The 17,265-nt window shown below is 44.0% G+C and overlaps 1 protein-coding gene across 1 annotated transcript; it reads right to left on the reverse strand.

The window, feature by feature from the left end:
• Positions 1-765: 765 nt before the first annotated feature.
• On the reverse strand, positions 766-17,082 carry HHIPL2 (HHIP like 2). Its single transcript, XM_032103924.1, is given in 18 exon segments — positions 766-1,163; positions 1,166-1,212; positions 1,987-2,069; positions 4,466-4,526; positions 4,529-4,546; positions 6,539-6,684; positions 7,037-7,095; positions 7,097-7,164; positions 8,409-8,758; positions 9,093-9,189; positions 9,192-9,225; positions 10,522-10,550; positions 10,553-10,611; positions 10,613-10,757; positions 10,760-11,175; positions 15,496-15,832; positions 15,835-15,880; positions 17,077-17,082. Coding segments are annotated over 18 exon segments (2,346 nt in total). The 3' UTR covers positions 766-818.
• Between the last annotated feature and the right edge of the window lie 183 nt (positions 17,083-17,265).

Here is a 17,265-nt window from a genome sequence, read left to right on the forward strand (position 1 = left end):
TCACATTCCAACCCTGTGCTGTGGCAGGGACACCTTCCACTAGACCAAGTTGCTCAGAGCCCATCCAACCTGGCCTTGAACACTTCCAAGGATGGGGCATCCACAACTTCTCTGGGCAACCTGTGCCAGTGCCTTACCACCCTGACAGTGAATAATTTCTTCCTAATATTTAATCTAAACCTCCCCTCTCTTAGTTTGAAGCCATTCCCCCTTGTCCTGTGACTACCTGCCCTTGTAAAAAGTCCATCTCCAGTTTTCTTGTGTGTCTTGTTCCAGGACTAGAAGGCTGCTGTATGGAGCCTTCTCTTTTCCAGGCTGAACAACCCCAATTCTCTCATAGGAGATGTGCTTCAGCCCTCTGAGCATCTTAGTGGCCCTCCTTTAAAAAAAAAAAAAAGTAATTTCATTGTCTGAAAGGCAGCTACTCTTGAAATACACTTTTCACCGCATTTCAGCTGAAGGACAAAAAAAAAGAAAAAAGGAAAAAGAAAAGAAAAGTGAGGTAATTGACATGTCTATTCCATATTCTTCAATAGAAGATTAAAGTCCTAGAATTTAGAAGCACTTGGATTTATTAGACAGTCATACACAGCCAAATCCTACCAGTGAATATCCAGCACAGGCTCTCCTAACCACTGATGTCAGAAAAGGACAGCACAGCAGGATTTGGAAGCTGGTGCTGTTAAGGTTTAATATGTTTAACAGAACCTATGTAGAGACTGCTAACACTGCCATTAATGAGGGCACACCTGGGAGCACTCCATAACAAGTCAGCCAAATTCTCTTTTATTTCATCACTACTCAATAGTTTCGCTGTCTTATACATGATTTTTTTTTTCTGGGACATCACTGAGCTTCAAAAGCTCCTTCTTCCTCCTGTTCTCCAGTTTTCCCTTAACTGGTGCTGCTTTCTTTGGAAGAACCTCCTTAGTTCTGGCTAAGTGGGAGCTCTTCTTTCTTGGCAAAGGTGGTGCTGGTGCAGTTCTGGAGTTGTGTGCAACTTTCTTTCCCTTGTGAGGTTTGGCCTCAACTTTGACTGTCTGTCTCCCTTTACCAGATGGAGCTACTTTCACTGCTGCTGCTTTTATTTTGGTGGATGGGGTCCTTTTAATTTTCTTAGAAGATACTCTTGGAGTGGCTGCAGTGAGAGTAGAAGATTTTTTTTTGGAGGCTTGGTTGTTGAAGGTTCATTTAGCAGCTCAAGGACAGTCTCTGAGGAAAGTAATTAACATGGTTCAGCATTCCTGCTTTGGGGCAAAAGGCTAATTCAGAGATATGACTGATAGAAACCCTTGTTAGAGCTACAGTCAAGAAAAATAGCTGAAATTATGAAAGAAAAAATGCACACTATAAACCTCTCTTCTTCCATCAAAAGACCCTTGGTTTTCTTGGAAATAAAATGATTAATTTTAGAAATTAAGAATGTATGTTTAAGGAAAATTACTTCCAGACAGAATATGATGAAACCTTGCACACTTCTTTGGCAGACATAACAATATGAATTGTTCATAATACACTAATAATCTGGAAATCCCAGGCAAGATAATATCAACTGTCTCTACTCAAGATGTAACTCCTGCCCTGGCTGCATGGGACTTTAAGACAGGATGCACTTAAGAAAAAAGAAAATTGACTCCACCCAGATGTACAGAGAAGGGATTATTTGATTCAAGGAACTTGTCTCAGAGCCAGGGACAGAAGCTCAGAATTTCCCAGACCTCATCCAATGCCTGAATCAAAGTCATCAGTTCTCTTGTGGTGCCCATTTACACTATTACTTAGCAAAACTTACGGAAAAACTCAGAGGTTGGGATAAAGAAAAGTCAGTGCACTGAGTAGATGGCAGAAGCACACATTAAATGTGATAACCAGACTTCAGGATTGCTCCTGCTCACTGCTTTAGTTTTTAAGACTGCTAAAGATTTCAATCACATGCCTGTAAGTTTATGTTTTGCTTCTCATTAGAATCAAAGCCTGACAACTTACTTGCACATGGAACAAATGATATCCACTTGCTCTTTGTTTTCACTGGAACAGGCTTGTATTTGCACTTCCCTGGTGGAGCTCTCCTTGGAAAACAGAAAGCCAGATGCAAACATCTGACAGATTGTTAGGGAAGTTTATTTATTCCATAGGCACACACCAACCCCCTGTTGTCATTTGCCACTGGTGGAAAAGGCATGAAAGTACTTTAGGCACCTGGAAGTGCAGCACAGGTGGAATTCGAAAGCCTGACACAGGCCTGGCAAGACATAAAATCCCTGTCCCAACAGCAGCTGGTGAATGTGACCTTCATTGGGATTTCCTTTGGATACAACAGAGTGCTGCAGCAAGAGGAGTGAGAAAGGAAAGGAACAGGCAAAGAGGGGGGGAGCAACAACTGCAAAGAAATGTGTCTGTGTTCCTCTTCTGCTGTTCCCTGACAACTTCCCACAGTACAAAAGCACCGAAACAAAAACACCGAAACACATTTTCCCTGAGGTAAAGATGTTGCATGTTAAGAAACGGGAAGAGAGGTACAAAGAAGCACAACACACCTGTGTTTGCTGTTACCCACCAAGGGAACTGCTGTAGGACAAATCAGAACAGGTTCTTCCAATTTGGCATGCTTGACAGCACCGAGCAAAGCAAAGCATGACCTAAGCAATCACATTTTCTTGTGACTGGCATTCTCCTTCAGACAGCAGCAAGAGCCAAGTGCTTCCCCCGTACCATTTCAATTTAAAAAAAAAAATTTACTAAAGCAGGGTTGTTGGCATTGCTTGTGGGGATTTTTTTGGCGGGTTGTTGTGGGGGTTCCCCCCCAATCTCTCTCCTCTCTAATTTTTAAATTGCTTTCTAGCTCGTTTTCTCTGCTCCGGACAGAAGGAATTTGGTGCCACCCTGCTGTCTCCAAGAGTACTACTAGAGAGGCAAGCTGAAGTCGGGACAAGCGGCACTGCTGCCATCAGCTTTCCTGGCAGGTTCTTCGGGAAGTTGAGTCGCCATCAGACACATGACAGTGGCCCTGGCAATGCTTTGGAAGCAGGACTTTGTGTGGCTTGCTGTCCGTGCCAGCGCACTTCCCGCCGTGCGGGCAGGAGGCAGGGAATGCTGGATTCACTGCCTGGGACTGCACCCAGCAGAGAAGCCAGCTATGCCAGAGAGACAGAAAAGGAAAAATCTTTAAACAGCAGTAAAATGCAAAGGAGAAAGACTCGTGAGGAGACCAGAATCACCCCAGGAGCTGGTGGTGGCAGGACTATTCTCTAGAGCTTGCTCAGGCTCCAGAGGAGCTCTGCACACCCTGGGCACGCCTGCAAAGTGCAAACACACCAGGGCAGAGCTGACACAGCCCCATCTGGGCTAAGGCAAACAAGGGGAACTGGGAAATGCGGGAAAATGTTCCTAAGAGCCAAGGGAATAAGTGTCTGGTCCTGCTCTAGAAGTGATGGACACAAAGCTTCAAAAGCACAGGGTCTTCATGGCACATGAAGGGGAGTGGCACAGAGACAACAGAGTTTTTTTGGTTTTGTTGTTTTTTTTTTTTTTTTTTTTTTTTGATAGACTCTGCTCAAGCTCTTGATATTTATGCAAGCTCACAAATATATAAATAATAAATAAATAAATAAATATTTAGTTGAAAATATTACATTTTGGTCAGCCACAGTTAATGCACTTCCTGGCAAATCTCCTCAAGCAGTAAAAGATTGCAGTTCTATTCCCATCACCTTGGAACACAGCTTGAGTTAACTATCTAGCTTTGGATTTAACTTCTCAAGAAAACATAACTTGTTTCCTTCATTTTGCTAGACTCTGCAACAGCACAGACACATTTGTACTGTGTCTACTTTACAGAGTGATTTGAAACTCATTTAATGTTTTTTAGCAAAATCAGAAAGCTTGGGAGGCAAAAAAATTACATAAGTGTGCTTATTGTCGTAAAAACAGACTTTAGCAGGGATAACTGCTTAATGGGGAAAAACATTTTGCTTGGAAAAACTCATGTTTAGGCTCCAGTTATTATTTGAGCACTGCATGAACTACCATGTTTCTCTCATCTTTGTGAAGAAAACTAAACTGTGGAGTGCCATTCATTTTTTTATTTATAATAAAGTGCATCATAGATATTTGATGCAGTGACCCTGAAGGATATGGACTGTCATTTTGAAAACATTGCTTTGGTATAATTCAGATATTCAACCAAGGAGACTTTCTTTTAATCCTTAACTCTCCCAAATCTTCAAGGAATTTGAACTCTATTTCCTGTTTCTGTGTGCACAGATACAATGAGTGAGGAATAAATTCACTCAAACTGATTAAAGTTGCGCCTGATGTACAGTGGGTGAACAAAACCCAAGGACTGGATGCAGATGTCAGTGATATTGTGTATCAGTAGTACTTGGCATTCTTTTACTGTAATTGCTGGAGAGTGTATGATAATTATAGAAGAATTTGGCATGGAAATCTGTCTTTAATTACAAACCTTGCAGGATCAATGAGCTTATAGAGTGATCCATGTGGTGCATAGGCACTGGGATAAGAATAGACATAAAATACAGCTCACCTAAGTGGAAGTGAAAAAAGAAAACTGGTCTTAGATTCAAGTGCCTAAGCTGGATCCCAGTTCTCCATTTCCCTGTTTCCTGGCTTTTCAGGAATTCATGTGGTCAGAAAAGAAAACCCCTTCAGTTACTCCCTCAGCTGTGCCTTATTGTGAAGGATTGGTTACGTGAAAAGGGACATATAGATTCAGGATATACAGATTCTTTGCAGCTTACTGATCTGAGAAGCTGGCTACGTGAGAACGGGCACATAGACCCTTGCAGCCAGCTGAGCAAGGTCTCATAAGACAATGCACCACCCATCCTGTGTAACAACTGAAGTTACAGAATATTACATGTATCTTGTTCAATAACTGAACCACCATTGAGTCTTACTGCTGAGCTACGGGTTTATTTGCAGAGCCAGCAAGGTTAGGTTTTGGCAGTATAACAATAGACATCTGTGGTTAGAAGGCCAGAGAAAAAGGAGAACTGCTGACCACAGAAGGGGGACTAAAGGAGGGGTTAGGATCAGCTTAGACGACGTGAACCACTTAGAATGCACTGTTACGAATATGCATGAAGCCTATTATTGTTAGTATATAAGGAGCTTTGGTACAATCAATAAATCAGATTCCTGTTGATCACTCATATTGAGCGTCTGGGTCTTCCCCTCTATCGCGACACCTTATGTCCAAGAAATGGCTTTGTTCTCACCCTAGCCTGTGCAGGTGGCCTCCCAGAGACACCAGATGACCTCCTGGCTGCAGCAGGGTTCCACACAGAACCAGCAGCTCTCATTCAGGCAGAGAGCCTGAGCAGCACATTCGTTACCTCACCTCTGTGCCTCTCCAAAGGTTACTTTCCTCTGTATAAATACATATTTTTTAAAACTTGTTTGTACCAAAGAAACAGCCAGAAGCTACAAATAGAGGGGAAGACCACACAAGAAATATATTTTCCATCTCATAGTCATACCAAAAAGGACAAAAATTCAGCAAGAGCTACATTGTCTAATCTGTGGGAGACAGAAGCTTCTTATTTCTGTCTGGTAGCTGTGGAAGACAACTGCTCCTTGTGCCTTTCCTTCAGCACCCACTAGAACAATATCCAGGGAAAAGAGAAATTAGAGTATCTTGCAAGAGGCAAAGCCGTTGTTGTCTTTAACACCATGATGGTTTCTAAAAAGACCACCAGGGTAAGAGATATTTAACATCCACTCATTCCCCATGTTGTTAGAATAGTTAAGAACTGTACACATTTCACAACAAAACTTGCATCTCCATGCAGCTCTGACAGAAAATGTTAGGCAGATGACCTAGGATCTTTTCGTGGCAAGCAAATATCTTTTCTGTCGAATGGTGAAGCACTAAAGCACACCTGTGTTCTCTAAAAACTTGCAGCTGCTTTTTGTATTACATAGCTCTGTCAGGAGGCTGTAGAAAAGTGAACAAAGTGCACATTGGTACTTCCACCTTGGTGAGAGATATGGTCCTTGAGACCTAAGTAGTGTTCCATGTGCTGAGGCCTTTACATTAAATTTTGAAATGAGTGTCTTTCCTGATCCCCAAATAAAGCCCTGGTCTATAATCCACAGGGTGAGGTGCTGTTGTTGTGAATAAGACTGAGGAATTTGTCCAAAGGAAGCAGGAAAAATTCAGAGAAGCTCTAAGAGCTCAAGTGAGGATGACGTCGTGCAATGAAAAAGTGAACTGCATTGATGTGGTCCTTTGATTAATGAAATGGCACAAAAAAACAACAACAAAAGGAATGTTTCACATGAAGTTTTGTCTCCTGAGCTCTCCCATCAAGCTGGTCTGCAACAGCCTTGCAGGGCAGGAGGCCTTCCTGAGCCACAGACCAACCCTACCTGCCATGTTGAGCCAGTCACAAACCTCTCTGCACTGCCTGCTCTCCAGGCATGCCTCAGGAGCCACAGAATTTTCCACATTTTCCCTACAGGAGAGAACTGACAGTACAGTTTCCAATGAAGGTGCAGCCAGCACGATACCTACCTGCTTCATCCTCAGTAAATGAGATGATGAATTTGCTGTAGGAGCTGATCATTCCAGGGAAAGCATAAGCTGTTGTGCTGCCAATGCAGATACCCTGCTTCTTCCACTTATTTGTCTTCTCATCTTCCTGTAAAGCCATAAGTCGACTAGATGAAAAATAAACCCCTGTGTTTTATATCTCCATCATCAAAGTTAGTTCCTGTCAAAATCAGGCATTACTGAAACAAAAAAAGTAGTCAGTGAAGACTGTGACTCTTGGCTGGCTTTTGAAGAAACAGACCTGAACAAAAGCTAACTTATCCTAAGGATTCTGAAATGGAGGAAATTTAGAATCCAACAAAAATGTTGTTATAATAGTCAAACACAGAACTTAGTCATTTCCAAGATTCTTATTTACTCCAGCCCAAAAGGTTTTGGGATGCTCCAATGCACCTATTTGCCCAGACAAGGCAAATGTGGGTACAGAATGGGTGCTGCAGAGGAAACAATCAATCTCACCCGTTCATGAAATCACCAAAAATATTAAGGCCATTCAAGTTGAGTGATTCACATCCCCTTGTAGACAAAGCCTCCAGTAACTGACTTGCCCACACTGCAGCCATATGCAAATATTGGCAGAATGTCATCTGTTAAACACACAGAAATAAAAAGTGAGAAAATTTACTTTCAGAGAGCATAAAAAAGCAGCTGCTCAATGACACTGACAGGTACAAAAATTACTAGAAGTACCAATACGGTTTAACAAAGTGCTTAGTGAAATTTCCATAGTAATTCAGCAGTTTACTCTAGGACAGAACAGACCCAGGGGCTTTAAGGACATCTCTGTGTAGTTGTTTATCAAGGTTTAGTCGTGATGAGCTTCCATAACACACAAAACCAAGATTCTCTACATCAAGAAGCGATGCAGGAAGGCATCAGCCTGCGGCAAGTGTTATCTTACTTGTGACTGTACCAGTCATTTTAGCAGGCATCATCTTTACCAATTCCAGTGTTTTTAGAGAAGGGAATAAGATCAAAATTGCCAGTGAGCTCAACATCTTAGTGGGTTCACTGACACAGCACAGAACATGAATGAGTGTGCTCTCTCAATTTTGTGTTATGAGACTTGTAAAATAAACACTCTGCCTCTGGCAATGTTAAAATTGAATTCAGCCCTTTCTTGTGTTGACTTATCAGATTCCACAGGATTTTATTCTTGTCCTCACTTTTTTCCCTGCATTAATGTCAATAACACAAACTCTGCACTTGTCTGCTCATCCAAACGTTCCAGGAACGTCTGCATGACCTTGAGACCAGGTGTCTTCACCAGCAGCTTAAGGAACTTTATAATAATACTCAGCTCTTCTACCGTGCTTTGCCAAGAGCTTTACAAAGGCCACCAATTTCTGGTTTTTAAAGGCAGCAAGTGAGTTTTGCCCACCACACCCACAGTCAGACCCAGAGCACAGCTTCTGGGCATTCTGCTGCAGCACCAAGCAGCCTCTGCCACAGGGTTTGTTTCAGAGGCTCAGCATCAGCCTGGTCCACTGCCCTTAGCCACAGTCACGGCTCAGAGCTTCTGAAGAAAACACAGTTATCACTTTCTGCTTAAATCAAATCCATTGCCTTCCTGGCTTCACTGGGAAAACTGTCCACAAAAGACACAGGCTTTGAATTTAAACACCTTGTCCAGTGCAGTATGTGGCAGGGAATTCCCTGGATAAGCAGAGCATCATTTCACACCATACACAGCAGGGCTGGGGAGAAGGGATTTCTGCTCTTAAGAAGCAAACAATCTCCATTGAATACACACCACTGGATTATTTAGCTTCACGGGAAAAACAGTGCTACAGGCCACTAAATATACACATATGATAAAGTAATCTCCTACAAGAAAGTTTTTCCTTATCCAAGGAGGAATTGTGGGAAAGCTTTGTGTCATAGCATTCAAACCTCTCCTTTGCTCTCCAGCCATAGTTCCCTCCTTTAACAATGAGGTCAATTTCCTCAAACCTGTTCTGCCCAACATCCCCACAGAATATCCTCCCTGTCCCCTCTTTTGGGACAGGGTCCCCTCTGTCCACTGCACAGCAGCACATATTCCTGACCCCGTAGGCATAAACCTCTGGGCGGGCTTTGGGATCAGACACGAATGGATTATGAGGAGGGCTGCAGTAACGTTTTCCATCAGGGCTTCTTCCATCCACATCAGTCCTCAACACTTTCCCCAACAAAGTACTCCTAAAGAGAAGGCGGAAAAAGAAACCCCAGCATGAGAGCCAGCTGAAAACACAAAAATTTTCTTCTTCTCCTTCCCCATTTTCAAATGAAAAGTAATCTGAAAGAAACAAACCAGTACTGGTGTGTCTTGCAACCTGCTTAAGCCAGAAAACTCATTCTTCTCTAAACAACTTGGCTTTCAACATGTCAAATTTTCATTTTTGAGATATTGCTTTGGACAGACTTGCAGATGCACGAGTAGTTTCAGGAAGCACTCTTACTCTATTCTTCCACATTGTCTCCTTTCCAAACCTCGGTGAACAAGCTCAAAGCTTTCACCTGTCTTCCTGCTTACTTGTTCTGAGCATTCCCAAATTTTCCAAAAGGGTCTCCAGCTTTCCCTCCATCCCCTGTGAATACATACAAATAGCCATCCACACCAAAGAGCAGCTGTGATTTGCAGCTGGTTCCTCAAGCTCCAGGAGATGAAGGGAAGGGAAGGGAAGGGAAGGGAAGGGAAGGGAAGGGAAGGGAAGGGAAGGGAAGGGAAGGGAAGGGAAGGGAAGGGAAGGGAAGGGAAGGGAAGGGAAGGGAAGGGAAGGGAAGGGAAGGGAAGGGAAGGGAAGGGAAGGGAAGGGAAGGGAAGGGAAGGGAAGGGAAGGGAAGGGATTAGTTTTTTTCTTAGCAGGGGACAGGGCAGGTACACACATGACAGATAAAATGAGTATAGTATTGTAGTGAAATGTCCTCTCCAACAGCACAAACCTCTTAGGGCAGATGTTAATTCCGTAATGGACTTAGGGCTGTTACTGCTCTGTAGAAGACAAGAGTACAAGATAGGGAGAGAAGACAATTTGGAAGCTTAGTTCCTGAGTCTTTTCAATCCACTTTGGTTTGCTGTGTGACCTTGAGCCAACCTGACGCTGATAGTTTCATAGCAGGCCAGTCACACACCTGAACCAGGGTGACTGGGAATGTGCAGGTTCTGCAAATGGAAAGAATCATAGGATCATAGACTGGTTTGGGCTGGAAAGGGACCTTAAACATCATCCAGTTCCAACCCCCTGCCATGGGCAGGGACACCTTCGACTACACCAGGTTGCTCAGAGCTCCATTCATCCTGGCCTTGAACACATCCAGGCATGGGGCATCCACAGCTTCTCTGGGCAACCTGTTCCAGGGCTTCATCACCCTCTTCATAATCTCTAATCTAAACCATTCCCCCTTGTCCTGTCACTACAAAGGACTACAAGACCCCTTGCAAATGGTCCCTGTCCATCATTCTTGTAGGGTCCCTTCAGGAAGGGAAGGCTTCCTGGAAGGCTGCAATTAGGTCACCCCAAAGCCTTCTCTTTCCTAGGCTGAACACTCCCAATTTTCTCAGCCTTTCCTCATAGGAGAGGTGCTCCATGCCCCTAATCATCTTGGTGGCCTCCCCTGGGCTCACTCCAACAGGTCCATGTCCTTCCTGTGCTGGGGACCTCAGAGATGGATGCAGCACTGCAGGTGGGATCTCCTGAAGTTGGAGTAGAGGGGCAGAATCCTTTCCCTTGACCTGCTGGCCACACTGCTTCGGATACAGCGCAGGACAGCCCAGGTTTGGCTTTCTCAGCTGAAAGCTCACACTGCTGGATCATGTCCAGCCTCTCACCCACCAGCATCCCCAAGTCCCTCTTGGCAGGGCTGCTCTCAATCCCCAGCCTGTGCTGATATTGGGGGTTGGATGGGGACAGAGGAAAATGATTTCTTATCATGGCATAGAGTAGCATTCCACATGAACTTTACCTTTCAGAACATGGATCAGCTTTGTTGGATCAGATACCAAAGCCTTCAATTCACTGATCCTGATCTTTTCCACTCAGTTCTTATCTACATGAGTAATAGATATAAAACTTCCTGTTGTCCTTATGCTTGGGGTGGAAAGCCATCCCCAGGAAGCCCTTCTCATCCCCCAGCCATGGGGTAGCCTGCACTATCCTCTGAATATCCAGGAATGGCTCCTCCAGCTGGCTGCCATCCAGTAGTAGACCCAGACAAGGCCCAGACAAGGCCTGGGTACAAAGGCACTGTGGGTCTGGTCAGTGGCGTGGGCCATCAGCACCGGGTTCCTCAGGCCATTGGCAACCTCGGCCAGGCGCAGCTGGACACAGCCCCCACGCTCCTCCAGCGCCGAGCCCAAGCTGCGGCTCAGGGCCGAGTTCTGCAGCACCTGGGGGAAGCAGTAATCCTCATCCTGGAGCTGCAGGAGGTGGCAGAAGCGGCTCCTGTTCGTCTCGCAGCACTCCTGGATATGCTTGTCACCGGTCAGCAGGCGGATGGCAGAGTAGCAGCTGAGGTGAAGCTCAGAGCAGTAGTCAAAACAAAGTCCTGGCAGGCTTCTTAGAGGGGTCCAAGGGTTTTCTGCATCACAGAGATGTGCAGCATATGGAGAGCATTCCCAGAAAGTAAAGGAAACTAAAGATGTGGCTGTGGACACTCATCCAGGAGAAGCTGAGACACCTTCAGGGGAGCAAACTGGTTAATAAAATGAAAAATTAGCAACACAGAGAACATAAAGAGCCCCCTATGAAATGGAGCAGTAGAAAGTCACTCAGAATGTGGCCAAAATGGACTTAGAGGTCAGTAGCAGTTTCCTTTATCAAAGCACAGTCAGCTGCACCAAAATTCTTCCCAACAGAAGTACAAGTGTGGAGGCTTAGTAAGGTGTAAGGTGGAACAGAGCAGTCTTGGAGGAGGTGATCAAAGCAGGGAAAAAACCTGACAGAGCTCTGTAAATATCCCAAGTGACATTGAGAAGATGGATAGGGCTTACTTTCCCCAGAAGAAAAATGAAGGAGTAGATGAAGGTAATAGGAGCCAGGTTAAAAAAAGCAGGTGAAACTGCCAGAAGAAACTGTAGGTGCTAAAGATGTACACTGATTAATATACAGGCTAAATTAATCTGATACATGCACAGTATTACTGAAGCAGACTGCAGGCAAGATTTAAAACTGATTCAAATAAGTAAATACAATCTCATGCAATTCCTGTGACCATCACGAAAAAAATACTGCAGGCAACATTTTCAAGTGATACAGATCTAAAATTATGTTCCTTCAAATACCTTTAAGTGTGTTTATCTATGTAAAATGTAGGGTAAATTTTGAAAATCAAGCACTATGTTTGAATTTGTGTCTAAAATTTAAACTCCTCATCTTGCAAACATTCTGGGCCAGAACTTCCATAAAATGTTGCCATTCAAATCCCACTTGTGTTTTAATCAGCACAAGGTTGCAGAAGTTAAAGAAGAAGCTACATTCTACAGAAATGTTATTTTACTGGTTTTCATGCCAGCAGCCCAGAACAATCTATCCAGATCTTTATTGGGCACAGATGGAGGAAGATAAGTACATACACAGCCCAGGAAAGAACTACTACATTAGTAACTTTTCTGCCTCATTAAACAAGCTCGCTTCATTAAACAGAATTAATTTTAAAAATCTGGGCAGTTATACAAGGATTGAAATTTTTTTTTTGGTGCAAGTAGCAGCCTTCCCAGGATATTTAATGTGAAGACTACAGACCCTGATTCCAAACTTCCAAGCAAGTTGTTCTCTTTGCTCACAGCAACACACAGGGACTTTTGGCCATACTTTTGGATGGTGTAGGAAGTTTCTCACTTTTCATTGCTGCCATTTGGTTACCAGAAAGCAGCACAGAACAACCTGGTTTCTGTGCTTCCACATCACATCTGTAAGGAACCTCTCCCTCTTCCCAAATCAAAAGTCTCCAACCTTGCAAAGGGGAGCCAAGTTCCCCAGGCCTGTCCTTACTGTCTGAGCCCAGTGCCAGCTGGCAGAACCACACCATTGTTCCCATGTTTAAAGTCTTCCCAGAATGAGGAAGGGCACCACCAGGCCCTGAGTGCCACCCCCAAAAGTCAAAGCTTCAGGTGAGTGTCCTTGTCTTTTTGTACTCTCAGTCCTCTTCTGAAGTGATTACTTCATTAACACCTTTAAAACTTCTTTTAATTTCTCTCAAATAAGTGTGAACAGAGTCCAGCTCCTGGACCAGCAACCTGAGAAAGAAAAAGAGAAAACCAACTTCCTTTGAAACAAGGAGTATTCTCAGTGCCTCTGAGCTTCCTCAACTCTGTTCTGCTAACAGACTGCAACAGAAAGGTCTCCTACACTCCATCCTCCAAAAAGTGGAGCAGCATCCCTGAGCAGCTGCCATGCTTTTCCAGCCGTGGGGCCTCCCACACAGTGTTTCCCTGCCAAAACAACACCTGCAGCACATGGATCCAGCGAGATACATGAGAGGGAGGCCATTCCTCAGGGTCTGTGTAAACTCCCAGGATTAGGTGGCCTTGCAGCCACTCTTGGTTGTCTCCTTTCACTTCACTCAAGCATGAAGGAAAATCAATCTCATCACTTTATAAAAACAACAGAGCAGAAGTTGCTGAGATCATATTGATACTTCTCTGCTGCTTTGCAATAGTTTCTCATAAAGAGAATGCATTCAGCAATCAAATCAGGCCTCAGATTAAAACTGGTTTTAAGATCGGCTGCTTTCCCTGCACTGGCTCGCATCCTATGCCTTTCAGTCAGCTTGAACAAGGCTTAATTGGCCTTTTTGATTTTTTAAGCCCCTCCTGTAGCAGTTTTCTGAGTATGGAAGCACTCTGTCAGCTACCAGCCAAACGGCTGCTCTAGCACATGTAGCAAGGTTTGCATCCAGGGAAATTTTCTAGCCCTGCAACTTGCACGGCACCTCTTCAACAATATTACAAGCATTCTTCAGAGTTTCATACTCAGTTTTTAAGCTAAATCCTAGAACAGCTCAGCTGAGGGTCTAAATCTCTAAATGCTTAGAACAAGTGTAGGGAGCTAAAATAGACCCAGATCTTGCTAGATGCAGACTGATCTCTACCAGCAGAGCCAGATTGCTTTAGATGCTTCTTCTAACCTGTTAGTTTTTAAGAGAAATTAATCTGGTTTCAAGTGACAGCAGCAAATCCATGATCCAGAACACATCCCTGTTTAATCCCCTGACCATTAAGAAACACTGAGCTGCACTGCCAAGGTAAGGTGAGCTCCTTGGCCTCCTCCTTGGGCTCTGCAGGGCCAGTGAAACTTCTGCAGTTGCCAAACCCAGCTTCCTCTGGGTAACACTCAGCACCCCACTCATTACCACACCAGGAAGGTTGTCTGGCTTTTAGTGAGTTTTGGCACTAAAGGAACACCTGACTGAATGAGCTGCTTTGTTACCACATGTGGCCATTGCTCTGATCTCCCCAAAAAATGTGAAATAATGCTGTCTTTGCTAAATTAGAGCAGCTACTATTCAGGTTTATCAGTAAGTACCTACACCACTTTCTCAAAATTTGTTTTGCTCCAAACTGTGAGGATACTGTGGAAGTGGCAGAAGGGAATTCCATCCCTTCCATGTGACTTCACTGAAGCAAAACCATTTGGTAAATCTTTGCTCTTTTCATTAATTCAACAGGGAAATAATATCTGGCAGACAACCCAATCTCATTTCAAGTTATTACCAACTTGACCAGGAAGAGCAACACATATCACAGTCACAAGCTCCTCCTCAAAAACTCAACAGCAATCTTATTCTAAAAAATCAGGAAAAGAGTAATAGCTTAAAACTTTGAAAATCTGTAAGAAAATAAGGGCGGTTTGGGTTTTTTTCTACAAAATACACTTAGAAATAGTGCAAAATTACATTGTGCCCTGCAGAATGAGGAATCAAAGAAGCAAGAGTAATCTTTATAATGTTTCTTTTCTCCCTGAATCATGTAGAAGAACCTTCACAACATCAACACCAGTGTTTCTGCTAGAATCTGTAACACATCTTTTGCTGGTTTACCGACTGTAAAATGACAAAGAACTCTGCTATTTTTTTCAGCCCCAGTGCTGAAAAGGTGTATCCCCCACCCCAAGGAGATGCCAAAATCTTGCCAGCATCCAAAAAGAGTGGAAACATTTTGGTACACAGATAACATTTTAGAGCTCAGGAAATATTAACTACAAGAGTTTTGTATGTTTTTAGAAGGATTAACTGTGTCTTTTGGCTGCTTTGTGTTTTGGCATGCAGTGAGTGCAGCTTGGCATGACTAACAGTTGCTAAAAAGGCAGGTGGGTCCTGCTCTCTGATTTCAGGGATGCAGAGGAGCTCAGGCAGAAAAGTGCCTTTGGTCCTTTCTCCCTGCACACTTTCCACGAGCCGGGTGGGCAGTGGGGAGACAGCACTGATGAAAACACTGACTGCAGCCTCGGGACCTTGCAGTAGCTGTGTGAAACCACTGCCTGTGAAATTCTGTTCTACTTTGACAAGCACACCATTTGGAGCATCCTCAGCAGGAACACAACCAAAAAATATCCTCCATGCAGTCCAGAGATCCAAACATTTTTGCCTGTAATTCCCCTATCATTGATTTTGTAGAACTTGCAATCCAGCACCTTGCAGCTGCAAGCGGAGGGTAAATACTGATCTGTAATTCTCTCCTTCATTATGGGAAAATCACCATCCTCACTGGGCAATGTTTTCATAAATATATTGCCAGATTCCAGTGATGCACCTTACACAAAGCACCTTGCAAAATGCCTGCTGAGGATTAGGTGCCATTTCCCTGCCAGCCCACCCTTCCCCTGCTCCCACACCTCCCTTCACAGCACCACAGCTGGTTAAAAGAGGCTGTCAGAACCACAACTGACCCCCAAACCAGCCCAAAGTGTAGGACACAGATAGTATTTTTCTTCCCTACCTGACACAGGATATCTTTGATGTATGTTCCACACAGTTTATGCCCCTGGGGATCCATGTAATCCATGATGTCCCAGTATTTTGCTGCAATGCTGTTGTCTCTCTCCTGGTCATAGCAGACAAAGTTTTCATAGGCAGAGCAGAACTCCAAGGGCAAAGGGGGCTGGAAAGGCGGCCCATAATCCAGACACTCAGGATGTCCCAGCAGAGTGCCTGTGAGGCACAACAAGGAGAGGCAACCACACACATGTGGGCAAGGAAAAGAAACTCCAGAGCTGCTTCTGCTCTTTCCAGCCTGTGGCCAAGCATTCACTTCCTTCAGCGTAGGTTTCTTTAGGCAGATGTATAGAAATCCCAGACTTCTTCACTGCGTGGTTCATTCAGCTTCTGTGTTTTATTAATTGCCAGCCCTGGAGCTCAGCGTTCCCTGAGGTTTGCTTACATTCCCTCTTCCTTTCTCTCTGAAGTTTACTACTTGGCATCAGAGAGACCCTCCAGGCTGCCTCTTTGGTATTTCACACGTCACATGGCTGAACCCTCCCCTTTGGACATTTCTCCTGCCCTTAGAAGTACTCACAAATCTAATCCCTACATTTTAGGTTAAATTGGCTGAAAAATCCTTCACCCAGAAATATGAATAACAAAAACATGAGATATGATATACCTATACACAGAACTTGATAATCTCTCCCCTTTTACAAGGCACAAGTGAACAATTTTCTATTCCTAACTACCATTTTTCTCAGCTTTTAAAATGCATCAAACTTGGGTCTGGGTTCATAAAGACTGAACGGGGGTCATAAAATACAACCAAGTTAAGGCAGCAATGAACCACAGGAACAAGTAACTTCAGGATTGAAAGTTTTACAGATATTGCTGTTACCCACAAATCCAGGTACAAATTCAGGGTTAAAATGAGAATTTTGAAACAGTGAAGGAAAAAAAAAATTTAAGGCATCAGCACAATTTGAAGTTGATTATGATATTCTGTGGTAACTGTACTTAAGGCAATTGATTTTTGTGGGTTTGATCCCAGTTGACATTAAACTGATTTAAAATGCATGAGACCTTTGCACTCTTTTCCCTCTGGTGAATAATGCTTGAGCAAGCTATCCTATCAGCTGTGGATGCGGGGGTTTGTACACATTGGACTCAGCCTGTTCTGGAGGGCGACACTTCCTAACTTTGGTTCTTCCAAAGACAACCATTCCAATCCACTGAGTTACACATTCAAAGTACAACACACAGGCTTGAAAACCCCGTGGGCAGTGAATAATTTGCACAGGAATTTCACTCAGGACTTGTGATCTGCAGGTTTGTCTCAGGTGCAAGTACTGTGGTGTCAGCAAACAGCAAGTTTCTTGCAGGACATGGAAGAGCAATGCTTGGGACAGTTACACAAAAGCTGTGACTGTGCTGTTCTACTTGCTGACTGCACCATGGTCATTCTAGCACCAGGAGAGGACACCATCCCCCACAGCAACCCTGCTTCCAGAGGTCACAGGAGAAAGCTGGAAGCACCACAACGGATTAACAGATTTTTCAGACATCAAGCGCCTCTTTTATCCTCTCACTTTCCTTACCTCCATCCCAACCTCTGATGCTGTTTTACACTTCTTCCTCAACAGAGTCTCAGCTGCAGAGTGATGCCTTCAGAGGCCACCTAAAAACAGAGACTAGACAAGAATAAGGGAGTAAAGGTAGGTATTTATTTGAAAGGCCTTCAAAGGTACACCCTGGGGAGCCAGAGGCTACTCTCAAAATGGACCCAA

Source organism: Corvus moneduloides, chromosome 3 (assembly GCF_009650955.1).
Source record: "Corvus moneduloides isolate bCorMon1 chromosome 3, bCorMon1.pri, whole genome shotgun sequence".
Lineage (NCBI taxonomy): Eukaryota > Metazoa > Chordata > Aves > Passeriformes > Corvidae > Corvus > Corvus moneduloides.